A 12158-nucleotide genomic window follows, 5' to 3' on the forward strand; every position below is an offset into this window, starting at 1 on the left:
GATCTGAATGTTATTCAGTGGAATTCACCTTACAAGGCAGATAATCCTTTGTAGGACAGATGGGATTTTACAGTTAAAGGACACTAAGGCCAGGTCTACGTTATAAACGTATATATGTGTAACTATGTCACTCAGAGGTATGAAAAATACACACCCCTGAGCAATGCATTTATACCAACCTAACACCCAGTGCAGATGGTGCCAAGTGGGGCCTGCAGGGATCAGTTCTCGGTCCAGTTCTTTTCAATATCTTCATCGATACTTTAGATAATGGTATACAGAGTACACTTACAACATTTGCAGACAATACCAAGCTGGGAGGGGTTGCAACTGCTTTGGAGGATAGGATTAAAATTCAAAATGATCTGGACAAACTGGAGAAATGGTGTAAAGTAAATAGGATGAAATTCAATTAGGACAAATGCAGAGTATTCTGCTTAGGAAGGAACAATCAGTTGCACACATGCAAAATGGGAAATGACTGCCTAGGAAGGAGTACTGCGGAAAGGGATCTGGGGGTCATAGTGGATCACAAGCTAAATATGAGTCAACAGTATAACATTATTGCAAAAAAAGCTCTCAGCTGGAGTATTGTATCAAGTTCTGGGCACCACATTTCAGGAAAAGTGTGAACAAATTGTAGAAAACCTAGAGAAGAGCAACAAAAATGATTAAAGGTCTAAAAAACATGACCTATGAGGGAAGATTGAAAAAATTGGGTTTGTTTAGTCTAGAGAAGAGAAGACTGAGGGGGAACATGAAAACAGTTTTCAAGTACATAAAAGGTTGTTATAAGGAGGAGGGAGAAAATATTTTTTCCTTAACCTCTGAGGATAGGACAAGAAGCAATGGGCTTAAATTGCAGCAAGGGCAGTTTAGGTTGGACGTTAGGAAAAGCTTCCTGTCAGGGCAGTTAAGCACTGGAAAAAATTGCCTAGGGAGGTTGTGTAATCTCCATTATTGGAGATTTTTAAGAACAGGTCAGACAAACACCTGTCAGGGATGGTCTTGATAATCCTTAGTCCTGTCATGAGTGCAGGGGTCTGGACTAGACGACCTGTTGAGGTCCCTTCCAGTCCTATGATTCTAGGTCGATGGGAGGGCTTCTCCCATCGACATAGCTGTTGCCTCTCGATGGATTAACTACGCTGACTGGCGAAACTTTCCTGTCAGTGTAGTAGTGTCTTCACTGAAGTGCTACAGTGGTGCAGCTGCACCACCGCAGTGTTTGAAGGGTAGTCCTGCCCTAAGGTAGTTAATTAATTAAGGAGTATTTAATGAAATATTGGGTCAATCACTAATATATGTAAGAATTAAGGAAGGTCATGCCTGTTAGATTCTCATGGGATCATATTGACTTTGTTTTTTCAATATTAACATTTAAAATACTACTTTGTAACTGAAAGAATGTTAAGATATGGCAGTGAAAACAGCGTTTGCCAGAACCTAACATGAGGTCATCTGTGAAATTGCACACATGGTGTGCTCTATTTCTGAGCAAGTGATTTTTACAAACTCTTTTTTCTTATTCTTGTTTGACACTCAAGTTGGGAATGAAAGGAGATTGGAATACAGCTATTGCTTTATTTTCTCCTTATCCCAATAAGATGGTGGATAGTGCAGTACTGTTGAAAAAAAAAATTAAACATACCTGTCCCATGTCTCTATAATTAAATTATTTTTAAATGGAATTCAGTTGCTTGCTTGTTTATATTTTAATGTGATGCACATTAATTACTGTCTAACAGAAATATAAGTTGTGGTGAAGTTAAATACAAAAACTGTGATATGTACTAATGTGTTTGAAGTTCCAGATAAAATGTATTAATGTCTTTTAGGTATAGAACTTATTCCTCAAGTGAAGATAGAAGATTTAAAGCAAATGAAGGTAAGTTTGGGCATAAACTTTGCAAGACAATGTATATATTTGCAAACAGCAAGATTTTATCTGGTGTCAGTCATTATGACTACAGGAAAATTGATCCAAGTTCCTTTTTTGTAGGCATACATAAAGTATTTAAAGAAACAACAGAAAGAGCTGAGTGCTTTAAAGAAGAAGCATGCCAAGGTATGATCATTAGAGCTCTAAGAGTTTGGGGAAACACACTTAGCCAGCAAGTTCACTCACTTTAAAAAAGTCACGAAGTTTGTAAGCATGGATAGATTTTAATGGTAGTCAACGGAAAAACTAGGGATAAGTAAATTAGATTAGCAAGAAATACATGTTTATTTTAGCCTACACTAAGGACACCTTCCAATAGGCAGTTTTTCCCTTGAGCACTATTAAATATCCCCTCAGCTTCCAGTACAATTTTGTTTGACTTGTATAAAGAGCAAAAGACCACCTTACTAAGTAATGGTTTCTGCTAGCCTTTTAAATGATTGTTTCTAAGTCTAGCCGAGAATGTTGAGAATCACCTAGGAGGAATATGCTGTATCAAAGACAGACAGTGTAGGAACAGCCTGGAGAGAAAGTGTAGGTGGGGAGAGTAGTTGAAAAATTAGATCCCCTCTTCGTGGGTAGTCACTTTTTGCTTGATATTATTGGCAGTAGTGTCCAAAGTATTGGTCCCCTTCCACTATGCTCCACAGCATACTCAATTCCCTCCTGCTCGTAGTGGGTCCCTAATCACTCCTGGTGTCAAAGGAAACATAACTAGTGAAGGAAGTATTGAGGTGCTGTATTTGGTCCCATTCGGGTGGCATATGAAAGCACCGCTTGACTTTATAGTCAGTCATTTCCTTGTTACCAAGTGGTGTTTGATATCCTTGGATTCCTGTGCTGCAGATGACTCATTTTCACTACATGCTTGGATTAGTATATGTGGCTGATCATTTTTAGTGTCAGAAGGTTCATCAGAACCTGCAGCAGCATCTACTACAAGAAAAGTCCTTATGTTTATGACCGTCGGTGGTGGCTGGACTGGTAATGGTCAAGGAACTGATAATAATACTAAGCACTTTTAATATAAGGCTTTTCATCCTCAAAGCACTGTATTAAAATTAAGTAATTAAATCTGAAGGCCCCTAGCCCTCCATGAAAGAGGGAAATAAATGTTATTCTTTTACAGCAACTGAAGTTTTGAATATCCAAAGTCACAAGAGAGTCTGTTTTAAGAGCTAAAATTAGTACTTCTGTACTATGGTGATGGGCACCCTTGAAGTACCTGAAACATCTAGAATAGATCATGTGTTCCTAAATTCTTTGGTAGTGAGGACCCTTCACCTTAATAGAGTGAGTGTCTCTTGGACCCATCCAGGCCCTTTGCAATCCATTGTGCTATCTCCTCCCCCATTTGGGATTACACATTATCCCTGTGACAATTGCAGTTATTGTTTGCACAGAAAAGTAATATTAGGAAATCATTTGATGTATTTTAGTGGTCTTATAACACACTGTAGCAGCTGGAAGGAAGAAAGAGAGCCATGCAACTCTGCATTGTTAGACCCACTGAATCCAAGATTTACTGTCAGATCCTTGGACACTCCTGACCATGGGCCCCCTAAATTGGGAGGAATAAGTAATGTAAAGGAGATTCTTACCTTTTGTTTTACAAAAGGTTTTCTATCCCTTTTCCTTACAAAGATGGCCTTGCAAACATAAACTAATTGCTGACTTTGCAAGAATAAGCAGCGAAGCTCCACTTTGGCACTAGAAGTCTTACTAACTAACCATCCCCCCTCCTCCCCCCATCCCCGGCATCCTCTGCATGCCGCTTTCCATGTAAAATGAGTCCATTAAGTTTGTGGAAGGTTCCACAAAGAATTGTGCAGCTAACTGTCCCCAAACGCCTTAGGCTGATATGGTGATGTGATAGTGGCATAGGTTATGTTGAAAACATGGGGCTAGGAAAAAATACAATCTTCTGCAGGCCTGACCAAAAGTTCTAAAGCCAGCTGTGTTCCTGATTCTCAGTTCTGTACTCGGACCGCTATTCCCCTTCTCTTTCTAACGCCTGGTCTGCACCAGGGAAAAAGTGTGAAAAATTTCCCATCATCCTAACATCAATTCAGCTGCTGAAACATGGGGATACATTGGGAACACCCTAAGTTAGTCACAACACTGGCCTTTTCAGCCCCATGTCATCTATCCCTACTCAGAAAGTGTCAGCTGTGATTACACTGGCTACCCTAAGGTTCCCAGTATTGGTTACAGCAGCTCAGCTGAACTGTGAAAAAATTGTTAGTGTCACTTCTGGGCTGGTGATCAGCCATGGTGAGGTATAGTGAGAGAGAGGTGTTGGCTGCTGAGGCAAGGATTGGGTTCACGATAATGTTAGTCTTTCTACTCTCTTTATTTAGCTGCATTTTGGAAAACTAAAAAATTAAAACACAGAAAGAAGCCTGGATGGTAAAACTTTCAAAAGTGCCTCCATGATCTATGGGCCCATTGACTTTCAATGCGTCCTGGAAAGGAGGCTTAGTTATCCAGGTTACGAGTCGCTGTGTGCCATTTCCATCCAGAGGAATTCCATGGGAACTTTGACTTCACATCATGGGCGAGTACCAGCAAAGCTGAGTGAATTCAGCTTCAGGGAACCTGACAGGAAAAAAATTGAGCAGTATACTTTGAACAAGTATTCAACAGGTGTGTCTCTGATACAGCATTTGTGTGTCTTTTATACGAACAGCGATGTTCCCTGCTTTTATTTTCTTTTAAGTGTAAATGCTGATTGGCCTAAGTATTTCTAAAGACAATGGTAAAAATACTTCAGCAAATAACAGATGCAGAAGTGCTTCTTGAAGTGAAGACACCGTTTATGTGCATGGGATAATAAATGGCTGATTGAAGCCATGCTGTGTGAATGTGGGAGTATGCTAGAGAAAATCTGTTAGTGAGAGTATGTAGGAGTCACACAGGATCAGAAAGATGTCAGGGGTGGAAACCTTTCACATGTTCCTGTTAACAAGAGGCTGAAACACCAGATGGGAGAAAAGAAAAAAGCGTGATAACCTTAGAAGGCTATAAAAATATCTGTAAACTCTTTTTCTTTAACGAGAACAGACCCATTTATTTTTCATATAAAATGTGTGGACTGTTGAAAATAGCCAAATATGTATTTGATGTATAAAATGAGATTTGCATACTAAGTAGGATAGGTGGAGAGATCATTTTAATGGGAGAAGCATACCTGCTGAGTAGCCTCCAAATTCGTAAGCAGTCATTTTATACCCCTTGATAAAATTAGAACTTCCCATCTTACTTTAATGTCAGATTAGCAGCTTTGCCAATAAACATGGAATTTTGGATTTTGTTAAGTCTGGGAGTGGGGAAAAGGAGAGATTTTATTCAGAGGATTATAAGCAATACAAATGGGAAGTTGTATATGCAAAGCTCTGCAAAGACAGGATATTGTTTTAAATACCTCTTCATGATAAAGTGGAAGAGGCTACAGGACAGTAGAGGATCAACTAGAAATTAAAGCAGGAAAACATATGGTGAATAAATATTGGAGGGAAGACAACTTCAGTACTTCACATCGGTTGTGATGGCAGACCATGCTTTTTTTTGTGTCAGGGTCAGTCTGCAAAGGGACCTTCCAATACAGCTACCATTTTTATTTAAGTAGGTTTCTCTGAGTGATGGTCCCTGTGTGCATTCTACTTGAGGTGCGCATGCACTCCTTGTGCCTGAGACCCGAACATGATTGCTAGAAGTGTCCATTAGTTTGTCCCTGCACCCTTATTCTCCTCATACTCCAGGCCAAGGGCTTAAGGGGTGTCCTGGACCAACAACCTCTCCAGTTTCTTACTACCTCCTGGGTCTGAGACAGAACCTGTTCAAGTTAGGCTGACTGGTCTATAATTCCTATGGTCCTCTTTGTTCCCCTTTTTAAAGATAGATACTATGTGTGCCCTTTACAAGCGCTCAGGGACTTCACCCATCCCCCAGAATTTCTCAGAGATTATTGCTGTCTTCCACTATCTCTATTCCACTACCCTCCCTCCTTCCCCTCTGCTGCAGAGCCTTAGCCTAGAGCTATCTGTGGTAGAAGGGTAACTGGAGATGCAGTCGGTCTGTACCTCCCTTTATGCCCTCTGTTCAGAGCAGGAGAAGAATGGCACAGGCACAGACCAGTGGACAGTGCTAGCAAAAATCTTTCTATCTCAGGTTCGTGGAGCACACATCAAGCGGAATACAGGTAGGGACCGCACATCTTGAAGAACTCCAGTTACTGTACAGGTAAGTACACCTCAGAGAAAGTACACCTTTTTTTTCCACCTCAGAAAAAGCTGTGCCACTGGAATTCCCTTGGGTAGTGCTTAGCTCTGACTCTCAGGTTTTGAACCAAATCCTCTACCTAGGACACAGCCTTACTAAACTGACTGGATGTTGGGTGTTGAGCCGGGGGATTTTCCAGACTTTGGGATTCTGCAGAGGTTGGGCAGGAGACAAGAAAGTTTATCCTCTGCAGGGCACTACTGCAGCTCCCACAGAGGGCTGGCTGGTAAGTCTGCATAATTATGGCTGCACACCTAGCTTCTCTCGTAAAAGACCCTTGTGCTAAAGGGTAGAGAGCCTTTGTGATGTGCATGAGGTATGGAACCCCTGCCTCGGCTCGGTGCATCCTGCCCCAGTCCTGCTCAGATGAACTGCCTGGGTTCAACAACATTCTGTTCCTTTGAGGCCCTTACATAATAGCAAGATTAGGTACTAAGGAAGGAGTATAAAAAAGAAAGAGAGGAAAATATTGAAGTTTGCTGGAAGAGCAGTAAGCTATTTTTTAGGGGTTCTGTGATTCTTTTTATTTTTATTTTAAACCACCATATTTTGGTGACAGAGGCATAAATATTTTTTGAAACCTTATCTAAGTAAGATTGCTAATTTGAAAATCTAAGCAGAGGCTTCATCTCTTGTCATTGCATTTGCTAGGCACATTAAAATCATTTTCCATTTTACAGCAGTATTCGTTCTCAAGGTTTTCACTGTGTTACTCAGAAGACTGATGAGGCAGTGACTTGAGCTCAGAACAGCTTGTTTTTCCATATGGCCTTTTTCTAAGGTTGCAACATCTAACCTTCTTCTTGCCAATCATGTGTCCTCCTGTATGACTCTCCACCAATTCTTTAATATTCTCCCTGCCTTTCCATTACGGAAGAGAGGGCATTCCATTGCACTGGCAATAATGGTTTCAGTGTGTGCATGCCTTTCCTCTAAGTGGCATATGCTTCTCTGGGAAGGTAGGGCTTATCGTAGAAAGGTGTGATCAAAATGGCAGTCCATTTGCTTACATTGAGAACTAATCCTACATGGCATGGTGCCATACAAAGGTCAGGATCAGACATGTCACTGTAGCAATGTAGCTCGGCTTTTTAGCTCAGTTATAAAAATGTAGTGCGTGATTTTTCAGCAAAGGCAATGAAACAGAAAGTGAACCCAGTCATGCAGCATACAATCATAGAACTGGAAGGGACCTCGAGAGGTCATCTAGTTCAGTCTCCAGTCCCCATCCTCATGATGGCATGAGAAATAAACATCATTTTTTAGGAAAAAAAGAATCACAAGTTATATTTACCCTTAGCAGTAGCAGCAACATGCCATCATATGGCAGCGCACGTTGTTGATCCGATGCTGGACCAATACCAAAACTGGTCCTTGAGGTGTGGGGGTGGGGGGAGAGTGATCAAATGACCATGTCACAGAAACTGTAAAGAGAAGGTGGAGCCGCCCCCCAACTACTTGGCTTCAAAAAGATGTTTGGAAAAAATGTATTCTTTTAGAAGCCCACATTGAGGGACTTGATAATCTCATTAGTTGAACACAGTCATTGGGATCTGCATGCATGTGCAAATGGCAGCATGATTTTTGTCTGGACTGCAGCTGAATGCCTAGCGGAAGCCAAATTTCATCACTGTCCTCCTGTGCTGTAATTCTATCATTCTTAAAATAATTTACCAACTGGTTGCAAGAGTGTGCCAATGATGGCACATGTATGCATTTGCTGCTGCTTACACTGTCTATAAATATTGATTTTATTTCAGTTATAGCATGTCTGTAAAGTGCTCACCACAACCCAGTGCAGTGGGTCTTTGTCTGGCAGGCGGGAAGGAAAGGGGGTGAGGCTCCTTAAAGGATCTCTCCTGCGTTTGGCTTACAAGGATAGGGAAAGGAGAACTTAGCTCACTGGTTGGGGACAGAAAGTGACCAGACCAGGCAGAGGAAGTACCAGGAGGAATGAGGATGTGTATACCAGGAGGAATGAGGATGTGCATTCCAGAAAGAGTTCGCATTCTCTCAGGAGTCACCAGCAGCACCCCCTCTTCCACCCATGGGATCAGAGTAGGATCGGGTTTTTAATGATCTGCTGTAAGTGGTGTGCTTGCTGCCTTTTTTTTTTCTCTTTTGAGGCTGGGAAGGAATTTTCCCCTCAGTGCCAGATTGGCCAAGGCAGGGTGAGTTTTGTCATCTTCCTCACAGCAAGTCAGCGATCCACTGAGGTAGGTAAGCAGGATAGATCAAGATGTTGCAACTTGGTAGGTGGCAGGTGTCCTGTGCACTCATTCCATAGGGGGTCTGATTCCCTGATAAGCAGTTGTTGGAAGTGAATTAAGGGGAAGATAGTCTCTAAGGCAACTGGGAAAGGGGGCATGGGCTCCTACCGTCTGATACAGCAGGGAGACACCCCACCCGCACATCTTTTCCAGACCCTCATAACTTTCACACAAGGGGCGGGTGATGGCGTCCCTGTGCCAAGCTACGACCAGGTTGGGAATGGAGATGCTGATGGCAGGACCCTCCAAGTAGGTGGAAACCATTAAGAGAAAGACGGTGACTTAAGTCTTATTTGCTAGGTATTCACAGATACATGAGGTGAATAAAGGTGTATCCTCCCATCCACTGCATCTTGTTCTTTATCCTGTGTGGCTGGGACAGTGGAAAGACCTTCTGAAGTTCAACAAGCCACAAAGATATTTTGGTTCTAAGGGATTTATGTTATTTTTTCTCTCATGTGGGTGTCCTATAAACCGAGAGATGCAACGTGCAGGGATTTTTATAAAGCTGCTGCCAGTAGATAAGACTGAGCAATTTTGTAATGACACCCACCTAGTGAGCTGTCACCCTCCTGTACTGTAATGTTCATATTTGTTTGGCATTTCACTGAATCTGAAAAACATCAGTAACTTTTGTAATTATCAGCCTTTCAGAAATGACTTTCATACTAGGAACAACTTGCTCCTGAACCTTAGTTATGTTTAGCTGTACCATTGGTGAGTTTTAAATAAGTTAGCCTATGACTTCTGCAGATTGCAGACATGATTTGATTTTTAAAACAGATTAGAACATTTATATTGAGCAACATCAGAAACTCAGTATTAACTGCCTGAGGCATATGCAGTAAGCGTAGTCTCTTGGAATGGGAGACACCATGGTATTGCACAGTGGTGGCTGTGGAGCCTTTAATGGAGATCATTGTTTTGTACCTTGAAATTAATTCATAACAGGCTAAATTCTGGTCCCTGAGCAAATGAGCTGTGTTCATGAAATGTGCTCAGGTGAGCCTGAAGGCAGGGCATGGGGCGCACACACAGCTCCTACTCAAGAGATTAAGCCAGTAGAGTCACCTAATAGCAACACCCCTGCGGCTAGATAAATAAAAAATGCAAACTAAACTTAATATACTAAATAGATTGGATATGAATTAGCAGATTCTCACCCTAAGAGATGAGACAAGCAGGCTGCAGAATCTTAAGAGGCCAGCTTGGAATCCCCAAGTGTTTCATTCATAGGCTAGAAATCCCTTTAGCCTGGGTCCAGCACTTCTCCCACTTCAGTCTTTGTTCCTCGGGTGTTTTCAGGAGTCTTATTGTGTGGGGAGTGAAGAACACCAGATGTTGTCACTCCTTGCCTTATATAGCTTTAGCATATGGTGGAACTCTTTGTTTCAATGCTTGGTTCCCAGACCAGTCTGTGGAAAAATACTGACATCCCAAGATGGGAGTCCAGCATCATGTGGTCTGATCACATGTCCATGTAGAGTCATAGCAGCCGTTAATCACAGGCTGTTTGGAGTGTTCTCAGGAAGGTTCATCACCAGGTGGGAGATAAACTTGTCCTAAGGCTGGTTGTTTTTTCCTAATGACCCATTGCCCTGAATAGGGTCTTCCCCATCCACTCTCTAGACTCAAAGCATCTTGTCTAGTGGGCATTAACGAGGTGTAACTACATTTGAAATACAGATACATAGTCAATATTCATACCTTTAGATACAAAAATGATACATGCATACAAACAGAAAAATCATATTCAGCAAATCATAACTTTTTTCCGTTGAAACCTCACATGACTTATCTTGCATAAAATATATTATAATTATTCTGTAACCATATCATAATAATATCAGTCTGAAGAATATGGGGCGCAGTGTCACAAAGTGGTCACATATAAAAAGTTCCTTCTGTGTGAACAGAGATTTCCAGTTTTAGCTGTATTCCTTATTTTAAGTATAGGGAATCAAACAGAAGAAAGGTGTTTTTAAGTGCAACTGTCACAGTGTCTGGAGTGGCTCATGACTGTGAGTGCCTACCTCAGGGCAGATAGTCAAAAGCATTGCAGTCCCTGTTCCCCCTGTCCCTCCCCCCAACTGGTGGTATGCTGTATCATTAGATTTCACCAACCGAGTACCAAAAGTGAACTCCCAAAGTACTTCAATAATCTTATATTGGAGTCCCAGACTGTCCCCTGACTGACGCTCCAGTCTATCTGGCCACCCAGACAAGCTGGACTATGTGATAAATGGTCACTTACACCAAAAGTCACATATATTCCAGGTTGTTCCCAGTCCCAAGAGACCAGTCACTCATCCAGGTCAAGTAGCATCCTAGATCTCTCATCAAAGACCAGTTCTATAGTAAACTAACTATAGGTTTGTTAGCTAAGGCTATGTCTACTAGAGAGCTTACAGCAGCACAGATGTACTGATGCACCTTTACCGCTGCAAGTCCTCTCGTGTAGCAGCTCTATACTGACAGGAGAGCGCTCTCCTGTTGATATAACTAAACCACCTCCAATGAGCAGTGGTAGCTCTGTCGGTGGGAAAGGCTCTCCTGCCAACATAGCACTGGGCACTCTGCCACATATGCCAGCGAAACTTGCGTCACTTGGGGGGGGAGGTATGCATTTTTTTCATACCTCGGAGCAATGGAAATGTTGCCGACATAAGTGGTAGTGTAGACATGGCCTAAGAAAAAGAAATGAGTAATAGAAAGGTTAAAGCAGGTAAAACACATGTACAGGTGAGTCAGTCTATAATTCCAAATGGTAGTAGAGCTGTAGTAATCTTACAGTCTCTCTCAGGGCTACCCAGAATAACTCTGTGGATTTCCGTCTTCTCGTTCAATTATTCTGCCCTGTTAGAATCCAAACAGTCCAGAGATGCAGGATATTTCCCTGAAACCATATGTATAGCTTTTTCTTACAGAAAACACACTGGGGAATCCATTGAGAGTCTTCAATTTCTGATCATCACTCTGGCCTTCAAATGCACAAGAATTAGTAGTTTCCTGCTGAAGTTTGCATTATACAAGGCGTCTTTCTCGGTTAATGGGTTATTTAGTTATAGGGATATACACAACGTAAATGTTTGCTAGCACAGTATAACAGGATACAGATATGTGAAAACAATGCATGTAACATCCCATTAGTTTTCATGAAGTTTAAACACCAAATACATTCTTAGACATTTAACAGTCAGTTTGTTCCATACTAATAGACAGGTGAATTGGCCTGGGGCTTTGGTATGAGCTGCCACCTGTTCTGCCAGTGTCACAGTAACCACTGAATGTGCCAAGAAATTTTATATACCAGGAATTATGTGTTTTGCCCGCTGTTAGTAGAGCGGAGTATTTGAGATTATTCTTCCTCAATATCCTGCTTCTTTTTCTGCATAATTCTCGATGTATGACGTTGTATATTCATGTCACCAGCTCACCGTGGGCCAAATTCTCTGGCTAAAGTACGGCCCTGAATGCAGTGAAACTAGCATGGATCTGCTGTGTGGGATGGGACAAAGTGCAGCCAGGGCCGGCGCAACCCATTAGGTGACGGAGGTGGTTGCCTAGGGTGTTAACATTTGGGGGGCGGCGACCGCGGCGGTGGGACCTTCCGCCGCCTATGTCGGGGGCAGCATTTCAGGGGCGGGACCTTCCACCGCCTCTGC

The 12158-nt window shown here is 42.1% G+C and overlaps 1 protein-coding gene across 4 annotated transcripts in view; it reads left to right on the plus strand.

Annotated features, from left to right (window-relative positions):
* The window catches only part of PLCB4 (phospholipase C beta 4), a 205931-nt gene that overhangs the window by 158416 nt on the left and 35357 nt on the right, over positions 1-12158 (plus strand). For all 4 annotated transcript variants that reach the window (XM_050952026.1, XM_050952028.1, XM_050952029.1 and 1 more), the window contains 2 exons: positions 1839-1888; positions 2003-2068. In XM_050952026.1, coding sequence (XP_050807983.1) covers positions 1839-1888; positions 2003-2068 — 116 coding nt within the window. The remainder of the gene's footprint in view (positions 1-1838; positions 1889-2002; positions 2069-12158) is intronic.

The sequence above is a fragment of the Gopherus flavomarginatus genome, chromosome 4 (assembly GCF_025201925.1).
Source record: "Gopherus flavomarginatus isolate rGopFla2 chromosome 4, rGopFla2.mat.asm, whole genome shotgun sequence".
Taxonomy (NCBI): Eukaryota; Metazoa; Chordata; order Testudines; family Testudinidae; genus Gopherus; species Gopherus flavomarginatus.